The 21,659-nt window shown below is 40.0% G+C and overlaps 1 protein-coding gene across 3 annotated transcripts in view; it reads left to right on the top strand.

Annotated features, from left to right (window-relative positions):
• Window positions 1–202: 202 nt before the first annotated feature.
• The window catches only part of LOC119721426 (collagen alpha-1(I) chain-like), a 44,636-nt gene continuing 23,179 nt past the window's right edge, over window positions 203–21,659 (top strand). For 2 of the 3 annotated variants that reach the window (XM_038191508.1, XM_038191509.1), the window contains exons 1-10: window positions 203–731; window positions 13,041–13,117; window positions 15,160–15,246; window positions 15,716–15,845; window positions 16,838–17,047; window positions 17,632–17,818; window positions 18,399–18,470; window positions 19,623–19,637; window positions 20,513–20,572; window positions 21,394–21,492. In XM_038191508.1, coding sequence (XP_038047436.1) covers window positions 709–731; window positions 13,041–13,117; window positions 15,160–15,246; window positions 15,716–15,845; window positions 16,838–17,047; window positions 17,632–17,818; window positions 18,399–18,470; window positions 19,623–19,637; window positions 20,513–20,572; window positions 21,394–21,492 — 960 coding nt within the window. In that variant the 5' untranslated portion in view covers window positions 203–708. The remainder of the gene's footprint in view (window positions 732–13,040; window positions 13,118–15,159; window positions 15,247–15,715; window positions 15,846–16,837; window positions 17,048–17,631; window positions 17,819–18,398; window positions 18,471–19,622; window positions 19,638–20,512; window positions 20,573–21,393; window positions 21,493–21,659) is intronic. The other variant, XM_038191510.1, reaches the window with a different exon arrangement.

Here is a 21,659-nt window from a genome sequence, read left to right as displayed (position 1 = left end):
TGGCAATATTATTAACGACTAATTGCCTGAATTGTTAATGTAGATAATTTGAATAACATTTTTACCAACTGTCGGAAAGACTGCCAAGAAGTGTATGCAGTTTATATTTTTAATCAACGATTGGGCAAGATGTTGAACGGCTTTTTGAAATGTAAAAAAGAAGTTTTGGATTTCAGGAGATCAGCACACAGAGCAAGCCACATCCCCTGTAATATTCTGGCAAGCCGCCGCTGTAATTTGGCCCGATTCCCGCTCGACAGGATCCCCCAACTGATCGCTATGGGAAGTTTGACAAGGTGAACTCCACGCGTATACGTCAGGTCCACACCGTGGACGCCCCGTCTTCCCTACCCGACATTGCGCCGCATTTGCCCCCTCGAATCATTTCATATTTTCTCGTTAGCCCCGGCCCAATCACCGCGCGGGACGCCCCACCGAGCAGTCTGAAAGGCGAACGCCAACCGGTAATAAAATGGAAGTCGCCCCGCTAGATGGAAAGTCCTTAGCTCGCTGACTCGGGCCTGCTGCCTCGCGTCTGATACCTCGCTGTGGTGGATCCAGACTCTCCGGAAAGATCTTGCTCCTCGAACTTGAAAGTCAGAGTCTGGTCTCACTCCTGACTTGGGGATACCAAGGAAGAAGTAAAGAAGAAGAAGAAACTTTGGAACTTTATTGGCTGGGGTCTGTGGACTCCTTACACCGCTTCCAATGAGAGAACAGTGTAATTCAAGGTAAGATCATGAACTTTCATTTAATTGCATTTTTCGTAAGATAAAAATGCCTGATTTGTAAACGTCCACTCATTCGGTTTCGTTAAAATTAAGCATTGGTTGTATACCGTAATTAGCAAACTTGGCACTCTGCCACTGATGATGTAAGTTGTAACAGTATTGCTTGGTGTATGTTTAACATGGTAACATATCCTTTTTGCGGACCTGGGATAAGTGGTAATTTTGAATCACTGTATACATGAGTAAATCCCAAACTGTTAACAAGTATTTTTTTGAAATGCCAACTTTGAACGAAATTCGTATTCAACACATATAAGGTATACTTTGACATCTTCGAAAGATCTTTTTCTTTTTTCCGAGTGACGCGGTGTGTTTACGATACTCGGTCTCAAAAGGTGTCATCGGATCATGTCGAAGTTTGTCGAGAAAAATAACGGGCGAATTCTTGAAATGACTGAGGCCGGTGACGTAGGCGGAGGAATTGACCATAGGAGGGAAGATTATGGTAATGGCATCAGCAACGCGAGAATGCTGGAATGTCTAAAAAAAAAATTCCATTCAGAAAATCGTCAATATTTACTTGAAGAATGCACTTGTCTATTCATGTCATTCATGTCGAAAAAAAGCCGTTTGAAATTTTGCTAATAGTACAGTGTCTGAGTTATTTGAAATGTGAAATGCTTTATTTCAAGAAAGGGTACCTTTACCAGACAACTGTCTCGTAAATCATTTTACACTGGGGAGACATTGGTTACTATGGTTCCTAATGTTTCGACTACCATTTCCAGGACGAATTTTACAGTGGCAATGTTACAATGTTTAGAAAGATGCCTTGTGTCGAGAATAGTATAAATAAAATGTTTTGGTATGCGGAAGTATTTACAAATGGGCTTATGGAAAGGTTTTTTGTTTGCGGACAAGTCTATGGGAATGCTTCCACATAAGGTATAATTTTTTAGTAATTACTATCGCTCTTATGTTACACTTTGAAAACATTTTCAAAATTAAAAACCTATGTGCTGATTTGGTACAGATTTGCTGTAACCTTAGTCAGATGGTTTGCAAACAGTGCAAATAATTATAATAATGAAAATAATACTTATTTTGTATACGAAATTGAAAGATAATGGTGTATTTATATCTGTGTAGCATCTCATATTGTGTCTAAGGTCATTGCAAGTTGATGCCAATCACCATTCTCGTGCTCAAATCGAAACTATAGGATACCTATGCAGCGATAGTTGTTTGTAACAGATATCGTATGAGTATACAGAGACTGTACAAATAGCCCTGCATATTGCATAAACGGAAGGCCTTAAAAAAACGTTGGTGAAGTTTTCTATCCCAGGTGTTAAGCATAAGTTCGACAGCCGCCCAGTAGGGGGCGCCCCAGGGGGCCTTAGCCCCTTCAACGATGTCGAACCTTCCACTTTAACCCTTATGTGAAAGGGCGGGACAGTGTGTCGTCATGAACTTCAACCGCTCACCATTGAATTATGGGCAAATGCAACGTTGGCATTATCAGGAAGCTTGCAGTGTGAAAACAAATTACATTTTTATTACATTACTTTGCATTTTTGATTTGGTTTTTTTTATTTATGTACTATTTTGTTTTGTTATAGTCCGGGTGCTACGTTTTAGGTTGCATATTAACAAGGTGTACTTCGTCTGGCCTTAAGGTGGTTTACGGTTGTAGTCCTAAAGCTGACAAATAAATACATACACTTTAGAGTTATGGTCGCGCCAAAGACAACTTGACAGGCGTGGAAAAGTTTTCCCGGGGAAACTTAGTCTGCTAAGTCATAACTATTTTGCCAATAGACGAACCTGGACACATGACACAGGATTTACTTAATTTGTTAAGTTATGGTCGTACCAAAGACAATGAATTATGGCCAAAGAATTATGTGCAAAGCTACCGCCCCATGACAAATTATCTGAGAAATAGCCATATCACAAAGATTTCGCCATTGGAGGGGGCCTTCGTGAGAGAATTGACAGCGTGCCCAGATTGGTCTGTAGTTCAGTAGGTTAAACTAGTTCAGTAGACAATTAAACTTTGTCTAAATTATACTATAGACAAAAGATACAACAGGTGTATATGCAGTCATAAAAGAAAACTACATAATTGGTAATATTTAAGTTCAGGTTGTTAATTGACATGTTATTGGCTAACGGTAGTGTGAACAGGCAATAAGTGAAATGATAAATAGCCATTGGATATTAAGTAAACAATATCGCATCATGTGACAGCTTAAAACACTTATTAATCATCATTACAGCATTGCAGTTAATTACGTTCTCAGACCTAGAAGGTTAAAAAATACAATAATTTTGCATTGAAATATAACAAAAAACACAATACTGATGGATACACTGCGGCCGATAATATTCAGTAATTTTCTCCGATTAAAAAAATATATAAATTAACGAACTAGTTAAAAAAAATAGTGCGATTGGTACAGCGCCGGTACAGTATTCCAGGGTCACAAGTTGAAATCCCACTCCAATCAACGTCTTTGTTTATATCCTAATGTTTCCACTTTTACGAGGTTTTCATGGACTTTGTCATGCATCTGGGAGATCCTGATTAACGCCTTAAAGGCATATACGTTTATAGGATCATTTGCTTTTCATGCATTTGTTTGCTTCCAATAATAACGCCACTCAAAATCCAAAGAAGAATGTTCAAAACCTAACCTGTTGAAGTTTTAGCTTGGTGGATGTTATACTTTTCGAGAAAACAGTGAAAAACAATGCAGAGCCTTTGTTTTTCACCAAAACACAGCCAACTGACTGATCATTGAAAATCACCTACATTTCTTTATTTCTTAAAAAATGACAGCAAGCCAGACGGCATAATTTCACGGGGTTGTTTAATACCAGTACGATCTTTAACCCAAATAAGCTCCTGGATAATAATTGTGTAGGTATACTTTTGGGAGATCGCCGATATCTCACTGGGTTGCCTACAGGCGCAAGGTGTATGTGTCACCCTATGATGGGCGTGTCGTGTAATGTTTGGTAACTCGCATCGTGTATGAAAACAACCATGCTGTGCGGGTATTCCGATGCTGCAGGCGACAGTTTGGCGCATACTATATACCGTCAAAATGGAACCGTTGACACTATGCTACAGTCACAGTTTAAGTTTTTGCATGTGTGATTTTAGCGGTGCCGTCCATGTAATAGGCCTACGTACGAATGAATTTTTTTACCAACAAGCAGTTTTGTGATTTTAGAAGTTAAGGTTAAAGGTAATGAACACCATCTGCAAAAAAACAAAGTGCACTTTCGCCGACATAAGGAAACCAGAATAAACCTAAAGCATGTTGATAATTGTGAAATTGTGGAAATGCAAAGTTCCCGTTGAATACATTTTTTTTGATTAGCACCCTCTTGTGGTATGATCCCTAGTTTGATAACGCGGTAAACAAATATTCCCATTCATGGATATGTAACCGATTGCAAATTAAAGTACAAATCGTTCAAGTTGGGCCAGTATTTGGGTTTTTTTCGAGGAAATTATCATCACAGCGTACCTCTGTAGGCGCAATGACTTCACAGGATATGCTTGATCCTCTTATAATCAAACAGGATAGTTTAAGACATTTTGGCAGTTTTGCTGAATGTTGACATCAATGCGACGTGGGGTAGGGTTGGGGTGAGGTGGTGGCCATCGGTGGCAGGGGTCGCACGTTTCGCTCAAGGCCTCTGTCCCCTTGTGCGCCTCCTCCCGTTCATGATTTGGAGAAGGCCAAAACAAGTAACTTGATGGGTTTTTTTTAAATCATGGCCAACCCATTGTGAGCTATCCCCACCCTCCTCAAAAAAATGAGGCCCCTCAGTTCCCCCGCCCCCTAGTACGCGGCTCGAGTCCTACTTAAGCCGACAAGTGGATCGAGTTTTCTGTTCTGTGGATTCACCCTCACAGTGAGTTTTCTTTCCATCCCTACATTAGACCTTATCGTCTCCTCTCTCCCTTCAGGAACCATTTGAATCCCTTGTTTAATTACTTAACAAGAATGAAACTAAACCAGGAAATGGCTGGGCAATCTAAAGCTGTTCCCAAGCAGAGCACACAAAGATCTATCTTCAGTTTACTCAGTATGGCAGTTCATTGGAAGTCTTTTTGTGCATCTGGACTACACAATTGGTCACATTTGGTATATTATTGGGTAATCCTATCCGATACCACTGCCCAGCTCTCTTTACCATTTAGCGACCACGCTCTACGTCTAACGTGACAGTCGGACGGTCGGTCAGTCAGTCAGGCAGTCGGGGAGTCAGTCAGTCACTTAAACATGACATTAAAAGCAAATCATCACCATTTCTGGCTTTTCTTAAATCAAAATATTAATAATATAATTTACATCTGATAACAACTTCGCATATCTACAAGTGCCCTGCTTTATAATGGAAGGCGCGTTGGGTGGTACTCTAGAAGAAACGCCTTCCGATTGTATTTAATTCCCCCCATGGATAGCCCCGGTTCAACCAGAGTGCACATTAGATGGCGCGCGGAATCGCGACCCTGTAATGACCTAACGGTCAGTTTTGCATAAATAATACAAGACCCCCGATTGGTCGCTTTTTGCTCGAATGATACAAGGCCCCCGATTGGTCGATTCACGCCACGGTTCAAGTTGAGAATGTCTCCTAGGCGTCGTTACTCTCAGCTCGGGTGTCGGCAAACTAGTCAGCCGGGGAGATGAAATTAATTGTTTGCGACATGGAATTCAATGGAATTTTACCGGGGGGAAAAATGTGATTTTTTTAAAAACAGCTGTGAGTGGGTAATATGGGAGGACAAGTTAAAGAGATATCTCTGCACTCAGAAAACGTAGAACCTTGGGATAATCAAAAAGTCAAAAAAAGTGGGAAATAAATAGTTTAAATGCTCTTAAGTTCCATTTATCTCAACCTCGTTAAGTAAGCTTTCCGCTCCGATAGCAAGTAATATGGATATCTTGTACTCAATTTTATTTCCAGCGCGTATTGACGTGTTTTGACGTTCATTGTAACTTACGTCCAATCTTACTAAAAAACAATCTTCCCGTAGCCATTTTGCTTTACCAGCATTAAGTGTAGTGTTGTCTAGTATGAATGTTGGACAGGTAGGATTGCAGCAGCAAAACTTTTAAAAAATAAATGGTGTAGTTTTACCTGTACCCTGGACACCGCGAGAGAGAAAAAAAATACCCAATGGCTCCAGACTATTCCGTACCTTATTATATTGTGCAACGGATTTTTGAACATGCAAAATGATCAAGTATTCTGCGGATCATACGTGGACATGCATATTTTATGCGACCCCGCGTGGTCAGCCAATTGGAGTCGAGTGTGACATCGTGTGGATCAGAAATGTTGACTAAGCTGTTGATTGGTCAATTTGACTGCCATGTCTTTTGTAATATGGGTAGAGGCATTATTGATGTCTTGCAGTGGATTAGTTACCTATCCCTATACCCTATTCATACTGTGAAGAGATTATCTTGTCTTGTTTCAGTATGAGGGGCTGCTTCTTCCACACTTTGCGATTTGCATTAAAAGATAAAAAACGGGTTATCGGAGACCCGATAGAAGGTGCCAGTTAATGGCCAGAATCTCGATCCAATACGCGGTGTTGTTTTGCATAATTAATCGTAAGATCTGCACGCATTTCATAGATGCTTGTGTGCAAGCGGATATAATGATCCAGTACCAAGGTGAGAGAGCGTACTGCTCGACGCCTTGGAGACGAGGTTGCTCCCACTGGCGCTCTCGAAAAGCGGTCAAAAGGCGTCATCTGGTATCCGTAATGTTGTTATCGGAGCATCCATTCAGCATCAATTTGTGATGTCATTAGTCCGCATTCGACAGTATTTAAAATGCTTGTTCCAGTATCGCCGCATCATCTAATATACCCTAATAGGCCTAGTACTGCTCGATTCGGCCATCATATCCACGTTAAAACAACCCACAACCATGGCCCAACTGAAAAGCACGTACGCATCATTCTCTGAATAAATAAGACCCACATCTTCGGATGAAATAAAACAACAATGGCGCATTGCTTGTCCTGATTGCGGGTCGACCTTTAGCAACACAGGGTCACTTGTACTTTTACCCTTATTCCCCCCATCGACACCACACATTCGGCAGAAGCAGTAATTAGGTTTCAATTTCACAGCTCTGCCGAGGGTTGTCTCAAGGAACCAGCGGAACATGGATTTTATAAAAACCCTTTCGTCCGCGAATGTTTTACTAGAATTAGCGCCGAGCGAGCGCCGTAATGCTCCCCCGTGGGTCACCGCTGGCTATCGCAACAGATGCGCGTGTGCGGACTTTCTTGAGGCATGTGGTCTGAATTTACTTCAAGTTTATTTTTTTTACTTCTTGACTTGGCAGTAGGCCGTCAATCCGAACATGAATTTCATTTACTAAAAATAAACATTCTAATTAAACCACGGTTGCATAGTTTGAATAACACTTGTCTTTACTCATTACGCGAGAACGTTAATGATGTTGGCCTAAAGAGCCTCGATAACTTCCAAATGCATTTTATTAGTATTGGTAGATTTGTCTTACATTTAGTACTTGGTTCGAAGGATAGGTACAAAGCGTCATCATGAAATTCGGGGGAAATACTCCTGGCACAAAAAGAAACTAAACAGTTTTTATAATCATCCTTGTTTGGACATTTCTCAGTGTGATTTTCAATGAGCATTGCAACACACAATTGAATGCGGGACTTGTATCATTGCATTTAAAATCTCGGTAGGTGCAACTTTTAGTTTTTGGTTTTCAGGAGCTTCGGCGTTTGCGCTCTTGTTTTTTGTTTTTTAATTTCTAATTAAATTAATTTTTTTTACAATTGAATGTGGGGCTTGCATCATTGCATTGAAAATCTCGCTAATTGCAACTTTTAGTTTTGGGGCTTCAGGAGCTTCAGCGCTTGCGCTCTCGTTATTTCTTACACAGTGTTCCCAAGTGAGGTATCAAATTGAACCGAAAAGTTTTCGTGACAAAACGCATATTTCGGATTTTTTGTTTTCAAAGATGATTATAAAAACTGCTTGGTTTCTTTTTGTGCCAGGTGTACCTTATTATATTAACCTAAGTCTTAGTGGCGTTGTTAGGAATTAGGGCCTACATTGTTTTGCCGTTATGTTTTCTTGTATTTTGTGATCTAGTTGGCCAAGAGTACGCTTATATAAACCGATGCTGCATTAATTTAACATACTCGTGATGTAAACGTATATTTACATTGTGATGGCCATAAAATCCATACTTGAAAGGCATGTTTCATGCCGGCTGTATTGTTAAAAAAATTAAATATCGGCAATAATATTTAACACGACAATTGGTATGAGTAACCTAAATTTCAGTCAAAATAATTTCGGTCTTGGGCAGTATTTGCAAAACGGTACCTCAGTTGTATTCAGACGTTTAGCAGCATTGACCGTTTTTAGCAAGAGACAAAAACCTTAAATTGCTCTGAATTAATCCGATGTGGAGTTTTAGTGCCTTTTTGTAAGAAAATTCCCCGTTGAAGGCATTATATGATCATTTGCTTTGCATGCATTTTGTTCATTTCCCTTAATAAACGCCACTCAAATTCCAAGAACAAGACTGTCCAAAACTTAACCTGTTTCAGCTCAGTGGATGTTACACTTGCGCTTTTACTGAGAAAACAGTGGAAGAAATATATACACAACATTTTGATCACGAAACAAAAATGTCTTCAATAGAACTCTTTAGCCAATTGACTGATCCTCTTTGTTTTTAGGTAACACACTGAGTATACAGTGTTTATACGTCGGTGAAGGGCAAAACCTAATTTGATTTACATTATCCCGACGCAAAATTCCACCTTATGAATAATTGACTGATCGTTGGAAATCACCTACTTTTTTCCCATTTCTTCTACATGACAGCAAACAAGACGGAATAATTTCACGGGATGTTTAGTACCAGCGCGATCTTTCCTTTTGTAATAATTCGCTAGGTTACTTTGGGGATAAATGCAAATGATCCTGCATGCATTTTAAGGTACCATCTCGTCTTATCTTTGATTCGGATCGTACCAATCATAAAAAGATGCCGTGAACGGGGATGCTTGCGTGCGGACTGCACGTGGTGCCCCCCGTATCGTGTCCTTGCGAGGCGGAATATCACTCCAAATGCACGGGATAAAATTACCTGCATGTCCGGGTCAGGAATGTCTTGTACGCATCTTCCTATACACGAACCTACTTTTAAACATACGACCCATCAGCACAACAAAAATAGTATGACGTCGGTGCAGCTATTTTTGAGTTTAATAAAAGCCTTTAAACAAATCTCGTATAATGTTAAAGGGCCTATTTTTTTTAATGCAATTCTTGAAAATGCACGTTTGTGTCCCATTTAACCTTATTTTCAATTATTGTTTTTCCATTTTCAATTCGGGCGATTCACAATGCAGTGCGCCAAGAGTTTGCCATGGAGAGTCCATTTTTTCAAGTTTACGGTCGACAAAACATGCCCATTTGAATGAGTGTCAGTAGACAAAAAGAAAATGGCAAACAGATCCTCAAATCATACGCTTACGACACTACTGACCTGAAAAAGTAACGATTTCAAATGTCCCGCTCTGCAAATTTGTCGACCATTTCCCACAATGCACTGGGAAAAATGAACTCTCCGTGGCAAACTCTTGGTGGCGCACTGCATTGTAAATCGCCCGAATTGTGTTTTGGTGCCTGTTTTGGTTTTTATGCTTATGGAAATTTCCATATTCATGAGCAAAAGTGTGATGTCATTTCAGGCAGAAACCTCAATGTTACAGCTATTTCAGCACCAAAAGTCGCCAGAATTTCGGATGTTTTGCTATCATTAAGTTTCTTTTCTTGGCGATTCGTTGTTGTGTCAGTAGGCCTATATTGCAGTCAGCCAATGAGCAAAACGTTTCTCAGAAATGCTTTCAATGAGCAACATTTTGGGTTCACAACTTGAACAGAAAACCCCTTAAGTGAACATTGTCTTCCTGAAATGACGTTACGGCAACAGCGCCCTCAGTTGTCCGGAAAAGCATAGACAATTTTAAATGCTTAAAGAAGTGCACTTTTCAATTAAAGTATTAAACCAAAAAGGGATGTAAAACAGTTTTCCTACACTTAAGAGGAGGAAACAGTTGTACAAAATGAGTTCCTAAGAAAACAATCACTTCGTTGCCCCTTTAAGAATTTTGCAATATCACTGAGTGCGTGCATCCCTTTTGTGCACTCAACAAAGCTAGGTAGAAAGGGTTCGGCTATGTTATTTGCCCCATATTATTACTAAAGTTCCTCCATCATTGGTCAATCCGGGTAAACTTTGCCAAGTTATGGGCAGAATTCGACCAAAACTGTAGGCAGTTTAGTTGGTATATTGATCAACAACAAAAAAACATCCAATGCCCCCCTTTTTTGTGTGAGTTGTGCATAGTTCTGAGGAGTACCGGTTAACTTGTGCTCCGTTGGTCTGCGGGAGAAATATGTGTGAACAACCCCTTATCTCCATTCAATTTTATTTTAAATCAACTGTACTTTAACCAGCTCTCTGAATTCCTCAATATATCTCGGATTCCGTTCCTGCTAATGACAGTGGTCTCAGATGATATTTATTTAATAACTACCACTAAACTATACGTACTTAATCTCCAAACCAAGCGCCTGTGGCGCTATGTTCACCTAGATGCGGTATTTCCCTGCGGTCCCTACATTAATGTTTACCCAACAAAACCTGTCAAGTCGACTTCAACAGGCCAGTTTTAAAATGAAACAGATTCAGGGGGGACAAAAGGTTCGGGAAATTATTCCATTTACTCAGAAATTCTGACGGAGGTATTTCAAGATCTTTAATCCACGCAAAAATGTGTGACCTGATTGCACTATACTTTAAGCACATAAAAAGCCCCCCCCCCAAAAAAAAAAAATAATAATAATAATAACAGAAAACCTGAAAATATATTATTAATATTATGCAAGTGTTATTACCTCTGTCGAGGAGGTTATGTTTTTATTTGATTTGGTAAGTTTGTTGGATGGATGGTTGGTTGGTTTGTCTGTGAACAAGATAACTCAAAAAGTTATGGACGGATTTCCATGATTTTTTTAGGGGTAGTCCTTGGTACAAATACCAAATAATTAGATTTTGGAAGTGATCCGGATCCGGATCTGGGTCTGGAATTCAGGATTTTTTTAAAAGGATTCTTCACCATTTATGTGAGTATTTCTTTTGGGTGTACTGACAGTATGGCGGGGAAATGTTTAGCCTTGGCGGAGGTTTTCGCTGTGTGGGTGCTTCCTAGTTACAGTGAAATCTTGAAAAGTCAAGCCTCAAGGGAACAGGCTCAAAATTTGGCTGAAGCAGAGTTTTGAGTTAAGCAGTGTTGTAAATCACTACTGAAGGCAATGGACTCTTTGACTTAACAGTTGGGTTGAGTTATCATAGCTTGACTTATCGAGATTTCACTGTGTTACTATGTCATACCTTAAATGTTTCGTGACAAGGAAAATCTCAACTGCCCCATATTCATAAAGGTGTTGTAATACAACTACATACAAGTTTTACAATGTTTCTAATTAACATATCGGAGTCTGCGTCAGCTGTTTTTGTGCGGACCGTTTGTCCAATCACATCGCTGTGGTGTGCCGAGTCACCTGTCGGTTGGAGCATTCCAGGTGCGAGCCACCTGCTGCTTAACCATTATGCACCACTTAAAAGACCTTTATAAGGTCGGGCCAAAGGTAGGATCATACCTGGAGCCATTTTCACGGAGTTGCCTAACTCATAGAGTTACTAAGGATTTAAAAAAAAAAGCTTAGCAGCTACAGGTTACCAGCCAAAGATCATGTAATGTATATTGCTCGAAACTGGTTCCCATCTAAGCATACGAATTTAACAGAGAAATGTACGGCTCAGCAATGATAATGGTAAGATTTGTAGTCGTGGCCCGTCACGTTGCGCTCCCTCCCACCCCTCCCCTGACCTGACTCGTTTCACATTACGTGGGCGTGAGAAGGGTCTCGAAGTTTCTTGGTCGATTGGCAAAAATGATGGATTTTTATTTAGAGGCAGGTGGGGAGCCTTTTTATAGCGTGGGCGGTCACAGATTTATTGTCCCATTGGCAATTTTTTTTGTAAATATGATACTCGTAGTTTTACACCTGCCGACACCATCCCGTATGAACCTGGAAAGTTGTGATTTCTTGCCAAAAATTTGTTGAAATATCAATTGCTTACACTTTAGTGAACAAAAGTTTTCAAAACGTTTCACTTGACTTGAGCGACAATTGCGGTTATTTTATTCAAAGGGTTGGGCAAAAGAAATCTGTCCAACACCAATTATTTACACCGACTAATCAAACGGTAACAAAAAGGCACCGGAATTCAAAGGAGTCATCATTTCACGTGACACTGGAAAAGTGTTCAAGACCAGCCAGGTAGTAGTCTGGTTTCCAGACCTGACAATTATTCCCGACGCTCACGTCTAAATTGTAGGTCAGGCAGCCTTCATGGCTAAAAATGAACATGACGACATACACGGCCCTTTTTCAAAGCTCGGCTTCGTATCCGAATTCGCTTTATCACTTACAGCTTTTAATGTTGGGATCAAATTTTTAAATGAATCACTTGCTTCATAATATCATACAGTTATCATAATACAGTTTGATATTTCTGTAAAAAAAACATTGACAAATGTTGACTTGGAATCTTCAAAGTTAGGCACCCGAATAGCACTGTTAGCAGGCGGAGGCGAATGAAGACCACGCCGAGTTTTGGAAAATCCCGGTAACGGTCGTCAAATTCAAAACAGTACATGACGCAGCAAAAAGTTCGCCCCTCCTACACGATCCGAGTGCATGATGCACAAAATCGTCGTTGAAATTCAAGTTTTCTAAATGAAAGCAATGAACATTATTATTTTATCAACTCATTTTTAAAGTTTTTAATAAGCAATTGACAGCTAATATAACCTATATTGTACTTGGAAATACTCGGGTACTATCCGATTGTCGACGAAATGAATTCGGCGAACTTCGGACATTTTCGGAAAAAGGAGGAATTCCTCCCGTTTTAGTCACGTGACGTAAATTGAAATACAATGTATTACTGAAGGCTACCTGGCCTAAGATTCATGAGGAATAGTCAGAATCGTTTGGTCTGGGAACCAGACTTTGGTGAAAGTTGGTACCACGTGACCACAACATCAAATTTTGTAAAAACAAAATGTGGCACCATGGTCTATATCTTACGGTTCGCAATTAAACAGCTTGTATCTCTCCTATTCTTTCACTACAGATGGCCGGTCAGGCTGGAGTTATGTATGGTCGCAATATTTCTTGTATTTTCTTCATATCAAATCGGAGCTACAGCACGTAAGTAGATTGAAGCAAGGGTTTAATGACAGGGCTTTGCTATAAGGATTTTTGCTTCGGAATTCCGAAACAAATTTCAGAGACAAATTGTTATCAAAATGTTTACAGGTCAGAGTTTAGACATCTGAAGAGGTATAGCAATGTCTTGGAAGTACTATTTTGAAAGTAGAAATGCAGTGTTTGCGTATTAATATTTACCTTGGTATGGGGAGCCTGACATTGAGCATTACCTAATTTGCTACAAAAGCTTATCAAAGGTTGAATATTGAAAGGACAAAATTCTCAACAGCAAAATATTTTTAATGATCAAAGGCCTATCTGCTAGGATATGTCGATCAAACGTTTGAATATATGGTTATGCCCACAAGACAGTGTGGATTTGATATTTTTATAGAGGGTATACATTACAATTTTTCCTCTCATACATTGAAAATCGCTAAATAAACAAACTAGAGATTGGCTCCTTGTCCACCCTTTAATGAACACCAGTCTATCTTGGAATGAGGAGAAGCTTGTTTGCCACAGGCGGCCCAGGTTCTGTGCCTAGTTCAAGGGCAGCCGAGCCCCTAAAATGCCAGAACCAGTTAGCCGTGGCGTGTCAAAGTTATGCAGGCAGCAAGGCTAGCGATGCTCAATGGACTTGGTTTGAGATGGCTCGACAGAACTCTGATAATGATCTGTATAATGAAGGGTGAACAGTGATAAATACAACCGAATAATTATACAACTAAAACAAAAGTAAAGTTTGTCACGAGCTAATGTGGCCTATCCGGCCGGCGTTTATCTCCAGTTTCAGTATCATGAAACGTAGAAGAATATTTCTACTCCCCCTGGATGGGATGCTAGTCCATCGCAGGTTACTCCCCAGCTAATGGCGGTACCCATTTTACCCCTGAGTGGAGAGTGGCAAGTCGGGGTGAAGTGGCTTACCCAAGGACAGAACATGTGACCGCAGCTGGATTCGACCGCTGACCCTCTGATCATAATAAGTCACTTACCGTGACTAATACTGATTAAAAAATACCCACGAATGTAATGCTTCTGAATACCACATTTTGTTGTTAGGTATATTTGTCTCTGAATTATATCTTTAAATTGCAATTGTATTTAGGTCTTAGATAACTGTAGCAATGTGCCTGATTATATACCCAGTTCATTACCACGCCATGTTGGGGATATCAAAAATTGTTGGGATACGGCAAAGATGAAAGGACGGCAAAAGATAAATCATTAAATTCAGAAAGCAAACCTGTATCAATTTGCGTCTAAGTTTATTAACTGTTTAGGGTTAAATTATTAGATTTGTGTATTAAAACACTTTTAAATTACAAGATTGTCTCAGGATACACGTTTTACGTGTATGCACATAGTTGTTTATGAGTCTCTCTAAAAAAGAAACAAAAAACATGCGGGCTAATGAAAATGCCCGCGGGTTAGTTAAGTGTCTGTTTCAGTAGCCCGGCTGGGCTAGTGGGAAAAAAATTAGTTTGGTGTCCATAATAACCTTTAAAGAAGAGCTTTCAATATTCAAGATTTATGCATGACAAAAAGCTACTTGCGAATCTGCCAGAGAGCATTCCCTCTGCGAACATGTTACCCTGATTTCCTTAATGCCTGTTGTCTTCCTTTTCCTGTTCCGCTCGCTTTTTTTCCCCACATATCTCTCGTTTTCCCATCTTTCCTTGCTCTTAATCTTCCATTGCCTTGTACCAATTCAACCCTAACGCCAACCCATTTTCCCTCCAATCTCCTATCTCTTCCGTTCATTCCATGCTGGAAATCCTCATCGGACGACACCATCATCACCAACGGTGAACAATTCCTTTCATCTGATGATGATGACGCTTTGCTAAACAAACCCCGAACCCCAAACCGATGCCACGACGGTGAAAAACACCACCATGCAACCCCAAACCTCACCCCACCCTGCTGTCAAAGATGCAACCCTTCATTCACCACCATCACCACATCACCATCATGACCCTGCTTGTTGGTGTTGCTATGCTGCTTGCAACTCTCAAAAACTGTTTGAAACTGCCAAGGAGTTCAACTTCCCTTGTATTTGGCAGAGCAATTGGAGACGCTGGAGTGCCCGGACGACATCAGGATTGGGGAAAATGACTTACCAGGTCAGTACATATTATATAGCCTACAAGACTGACTTACAATGCAATGCACCACAAAGTGATGACAATTGAATTTTGTTTGCAGCACATCATTCAACAAGTGCAAGTGCACAATAAGCTATCTTGCAAGAATGTCTATAACCTTGACCGTATTATGTACGCAAAATCTGAAGAGGGCTAATACTCAAGAGATTGTAGACACACAATCGGCTCCGTTGGAACAAAACCAATGCAATTGACGCAGTGCTTTGAGGAGGTTTGAACAGACTTATTTCCAGTCTCGAAGCACATTTTTTTTCAAAATGGGTTCGAATCCCTGCCAAAGGACCATGTCACCTTCAGTGAGACGCATTGCTTCACTTCTTACTACCTTTGAAGTCAAGACTAAGGTTTGAACATTTTGCTGTTTGTTACAAATTGGATGATATTTATCCGATATTTGTACTAAGTACATGATTGGTTCCTTCCTAAGGTTGGGATGTGATCAGGCTGTTCACATTAGACAACCAGGCGTCAGGGATAAAAGAGATTCCTGGGTCTAACGAGTATCAGACAGCCTATAAGATCAACAAGAAGAGCGACCTGGTTCGATTCCCTACAAGGTAGATTTTGTCATTACACCATAATTTGTTCTTAATCATACACATATTCAGAGTATCTGGAAAACTACTGGCAGCCAAGTTATCGTATAGATTTGATAGCGGTATCAAGTTTCCAAAATTAATATTGTGTTGTGATTGTAGCAAAAAAAGGGGCTGGCTGCTGTTATACAGTGCGTCTCCAAAAAAAAATGCCAAAAAAGATTTGGACTCTTTTGGGAAATTACACATAACTTGGTAAAAAATATCAGATTTGAACATGTAAAGTCTCATTTGAAAGTGGAAATGTGTATATTTCAAACCATATATCTTATCTATGTTGGCTACACATTCTACGTCTGGCATTCCTTTATCTTTTGTTTGCATTTTTGGAGATATTTGAACTGACTGACCCGCTTTGAATCAGTGTGACCCACTTTAAATCGGTCTGACCCAGTCAAGCTGGCTTATTCGAACAGGCTGACCCACTTTAGGTCAGGTTAACCCAATATCTGATGACCAATTTATTTTGTTGTCAAACAAACCCACTTTGGAAAGGCTGAGCAACTTTTAGACATACCAATACACTTTGAATCAGGCTAATGCACTTTGGGTCAGTCTAACCAACTTAACATCAGGCTGACTCGATTTCAGTCAAATCTGAAAACCCATTTTAGTCAACATGACCCACTTGGAAGGCTGACAAACCTTTAGAGGGGCGGACCCTCCCTTTTTTAAGTAAGGTTAACACACTTTGGTTAAAGCTGACCCACTTTAAACCAGGCTGATCCAATTTGAGTCAATCGGACGACCCTCTTTCAATCAGCTTGACCTATTTTGAGGAAGCTTAGCAACTTTTAGACAGGTTGATTAACTCGAACTCAGGCTGACCCACTTTAAGTCTTGATAATTGCACTTTTAGTCGGGCTTCTGCACTTGGGTCAGGCTGGCCCATTTTAAGTCAGGCTGGCCCTATCTGAGTCACTCTAACTTCGATTGGACCATTTTTCCACAAGCGCACTCTTTCCTGATGGTCTTCCCGATGAGTTCTCCTTCGTCTCCACCTTCAAGATGTCCCCGGCAGCCCGCCAGGAGGACTGGCTCTTATGGCAGATCAGAGACCCGGCCAAGGTACCACAGTTGGCATTCAGGCTCAACGGCGAAGTGCAAGCGCTTCAGATCGTCTACGTAGACACTGAAAGACAACTACAGAGCGTCAGCGTCAGGTTCAGTATAATCATGTCACCCTTCAAAATCTTTCAGGTTTTGCCTGCCCACGTTTGCCATTAGATTCATTATTGCAGGCTGAACAAATTTAATCGACTCGAACTTATTATCTGAATTACGGAGGGAGCTGCATGTGTCTCCCAGAAGCCTCCACAGTATTTTGTGTGGTAGCATAAAACGATGTTCTTTCATCCACATCTTAACTCTTAAATATTACACAGCTACTTTTGTCATTCATGCTCCTTCATGTGCAAGTTTATAAGGATGAATACTGTGAAGATGAATATTGCATTCATCGTATCTTTATTCAATGGCCGTTTTGATTTGAATCAGATTTTCTTTCACGAAGTCCCTCAAAAGACCTAAAAAAAATATTCTCTTAAAAATTCTTCTCTTTACGACTTCACATTTTCAATTTCCTTTATAGTCTTGCTCTGTTTGATTAATATCAGTCTTTGTATTGGCGCTGTCAGCGCAGTTGTATACGGTTTAGAATATTAAGTAAATGAACAGTAAAATAAATTATAGGTCTATAGAATTTTTTTGGCAAACTAGTAACAATTTATGTTCTTTTCTGCTGCAGGAACGTTGAGGAACTATTTGATGGCGAATGGCATAAACTTCACATCATCATCCTGAACGACCGAGTGACTGTCTTTGTCGACTGCAAAATCGTCTCGTCGACCTTGATCTCACCGCCTCGCGGCGTAGTGGACTACTCCGGGAAGATAAGCATCGGAAGGACCCTCGACGGCGACATGCCGGTGCCGGTAAGGTGCTTGCTAACTAGTTTCTTCGTACCAAAAAGGCACGGTTGTACATTACACTTCAAAAAGTCCCGGGTCAGTTTTCATCCAGAAATCGGGTACTATTTGATCTATTCAGGTTCAAGATGATACTCTAATGGGCCAAAATAACACTGTAGCAGGTCAAATTGTCACCTCCGAGGGTTAGAATGGCACTTCTCTTGATCTTTTTTCTGGTCCTTTTATGTCTTTGGTGTGCGGCAGTACAGACATTGGTATTACATTTTTAAATAATTTTTAATTACTCCGTCATTTTTACCTTACACAATCTCATACTCCACTAGGTTCCCATTGAGACATAGCTGAAAAGAATCGTGAGTGCCACTTTAAGTCTGTTTGAAATTTTTATGCGCTTTTTACTTCCAAACTAATAATGCTTTAATCCTATGTCTCCTGATTATATAGGAATTGATTGTCGTGAAGTCGAAACAAGTCCTTACTTTATTGGGCAAGGGTCCTCCAGATCAAGGGTCTTATGCCAAATTGGTCATGAAATCGATGTAAATAATAATAATGAATCCATCTTTGATCTTTATGTCCGTAGTTTGAATTGCAATGGATGATCATTCACTGCGACCCGTCGAGACCAGAGCGAGACAACTGCGAAGAACTTCCGGTAAGAATTGTGGGAAATACAAGACTAAATACTTGGGCATTGGCCTCAGCCATGGTCAACTTTCATTAGCTGCAAAGACACTACCAATTCGTTATAATGGTACTGACGACACTCGGAGGTCAAGTCGGTGCAACCCTGATTATTAATTCATGGCAAGGCAACGGCCCAGTGAATACCGTGTTTTCGCCATGGCTCTTGTGTTTCAGTTCCATAAGTGCCTTGATTGATAGACCTGTTTCAAATTAGCATTGAAATGGAGGCTCTCAGTGCTAATAAGCCATTGTTTGAACTGATGACCTTATCTTCTATTTTAATCCTCTCCAAAGACAGCGCTGAAACCCTCGATTTCAGTACCAATTCGAAATTCCTCTATTCTCCTCTTTGAAGCGAAAATAAGCATACCTGTGGTTGTAACATTCTATTGAGAGGTAATGGACCATTTTCAGGTACTTATTTGTGAACAGTAAGTGAGCATGTGACCTAAGGATTAGGTGACGTCATACGTTCTCGGCGTGTAATCAATCAAAACTGCCAATATACCTTACTATTGTTTGTAAACATTGAGCGCCATTTTGTATGGGCTGCCGCAAGCGTATGAATTTAAGCCGTGGTTACAAATAAGCTCTCATATACATAAGGAAAAGGCATATATAGGAAGGTTTTTTTTGCGTTCATTGATTATTTTGTAGTTTCAACAATCAAATTATATTTCTGTAATCGTTGTTAACCATTCCTCATTTTGTAGTGTTGGGCCTTGCATAGTTTGGCAACCTGTGGTTGGCAAAACTGCCAACCACGTGTTTTCGATAGAAAAGTCAATAGCATGATTTTTTTTTCACAAATTGCGCGTGCTGAAACGGCGCCAGTTTTGGACGTAGGAATAGACAACAATCCAATTACATTGACCTGAGTTTAACATGCTGGTCCAACTGAAAAATTATACATTTACAATGTGGAATTTCTGATTGAAGTGACATTACTCAATTGTTAATTCAGTGAACATGATATTTTTGGTAGTTTGAGCCCAACGATTGCGCCCTCATTCGATCTAAACTACGGCGTATTGATTTAAGTAATCTAATCTCATGTGCTTAACTAAAAAAAAAGAATGCAACGTAATCTAACATTGTGTTGTCTCTCTTTTATTTGTAGACAAAGGAAGGTCCGGTAAGTTATATTTCCAATCTCTCTTTCGATTTAAAGGGGAAAATTGTTTTAAGTTCATAGGATATTATCTTGATGAAATTATATTTTTCTTTTTACGTCATAGACTTGCAGTTGCTTTAAAATCTTCACTTTAACTGGATATAAGGTTATATTGTTCATCTTGAAGTAGTAACCAAACTGGCAACCAAATTAAAATAAAAATCAGTTACTTAAGGATATATGAAACTTTAAAAAGGAGTTTCTCCCCAACTGGCTGACTCACTGACTGAATTTCACTTGTGAGCCGGGCAGTACTATCGTATAGCATTACCCCGTAATGCCAACGAATGGGCTGAATCCTATCCATATTGTGTATGGGCACATGTATGAAAATACTTCCAGTGAATAGTCATTTTGTTAATTGAATAGAAATTGGTGGGCTCTGGGGCCAGTTTTTTAGTCTTGCCTTGTTTTTAGTCTTGAGTTTTAGTGACTAGTAAAAACGGTTTGGACATTGAGACTTTTAGTGGCTAGTAACAGCGATGTGGACATTGGAGGTTTAAGTGGCTAGTTAAAAATGATTTAGACATAGGATGTTTAAGGGCCAGTAAACACGATTGGGAGATTTAGTGGGAGTTTTAGTACACAGTGATTAGTACACATGATTTAAACATTGAAAGTTTTAGTGGCTATTTAAAACGATTTGACATTAGGAGTTTTGTGGCTAGTAAAAACGATTTGGACATTGAGAGTTTTAGTGGCTAGTAAAAACGATTCCGCCATTTACTCGCGATTGAGAGAAGCCTGATGATCTGTATAGTGAGGCTATTTCAGCGTGATGTTAATCATTACAATGCAAGTGCCTAAATGTTTTGGTTGTGATCGTTTTGGTGCAGGGCCCTGGGACTTGTGAGCAGATTTGCCCTGCGGGACCAGCCGGGCCTCAAGGACCAACGGTAAGCCCCATGAACTGGCATAATCTTTCATTAAAGATGTCAAAATGTTAATTGTGAAAATGTCCGGGTATTTCACAAAGAATTTTCAAAACGAATAATCTTAGCCATCGATGTTTAGTCACAATCAATTAAGGGACCCATAAGATTAATTGTAGGTTTCACAGATTTAACTGTTTTAGAGATAAGATTGCTTTTTAAGGATAAAATTATTTGTTAAGTTGTGTTAAACACCTACAAAAGCGTTTTTGTTTATAATTGTGTATGATTACAATCTATAGCACATGTACATTTCCGGCAAATTTCCTCAGAATTTCTGAGGCAAAGATCAGACCCAGGCCAACTCTCATAGGATTTGTATTGTCACGTATAGTATTGTAATTGTATTGTGCTGTAAGTATAGCTTCTGTTTTCGTAAGACCATCGATCATCCTGTCACTGGGCCAATTTTTGAAGCCTAAAAACAGGTAGTCCTCCTCCTTTTAAGCTATATACATGTAGCCTCAAATGTTTTTTCAACAGAAAGCAGGGAGATAAAACTTGAAACGTTTTCGCACGGGTACTAACCAAATACAGAGTAATCTGGTGATGTATACACACTCTGGCTTGAAATTGTTTTGTTGAGCAAAGAGGGCCTGTATCCATCTACTATGAGAAGGGATTATGTTAACCCAAACGCCCATATCTTGTTAGACCGTAACACCCATGCACCATCATACTGAAAAGTTCAGTGCTGTGGCAGATTGCACCTAAACAAAATAAAACGATGGCGCCTCGCAGGGTTAATTTGTTTTGTGTTTATCGTGTCTGGTGAAATACTACAGGGAGCAACTGGTAGCCCTGGTCGACTGGGCAGAGATGGGGAGCCCGGCCTGCCTGGCCCGTCTGGACCGGTAGGACCGCGCGGTGCGGACGGATTCAGGGTGAGTCGATAATCCATCTTATAAAAATCTTCCAGAGCATATTTTGTTTTAAATTTCCTCCCCCAAACTCCATATTTTTTAGCTGTGGGGAGTATTTTTCAGGGAGGCAGATTGAAGCCGGCACATGCATACAGGGTGAGTTGGAATGATTTTGACCCAAATGAAAG

The sequence above is a fragment of the Patiria miniata genome, unplaced genomic scaffold (assembly GCF_015706575.1).
Source record: "Patiria miniata isolate m_02_andy unplaced genomic scaffold, ASM1570657v1 HiC_scaffold_13, whole genome shotgun sequence".
Taxonomy (NCBI): domain Eukaryota; kingdom Metazoa; phylum Echinodermata; class Asteroidea; order Valvatida; family Asterinidae; genus Patiria; species Patiria miniata.
The sequence above is the reverse complement of the archived record's forward strand: the minus strand, read 5'-3'. Positions and strand labels throughout refer to the sequence as shown.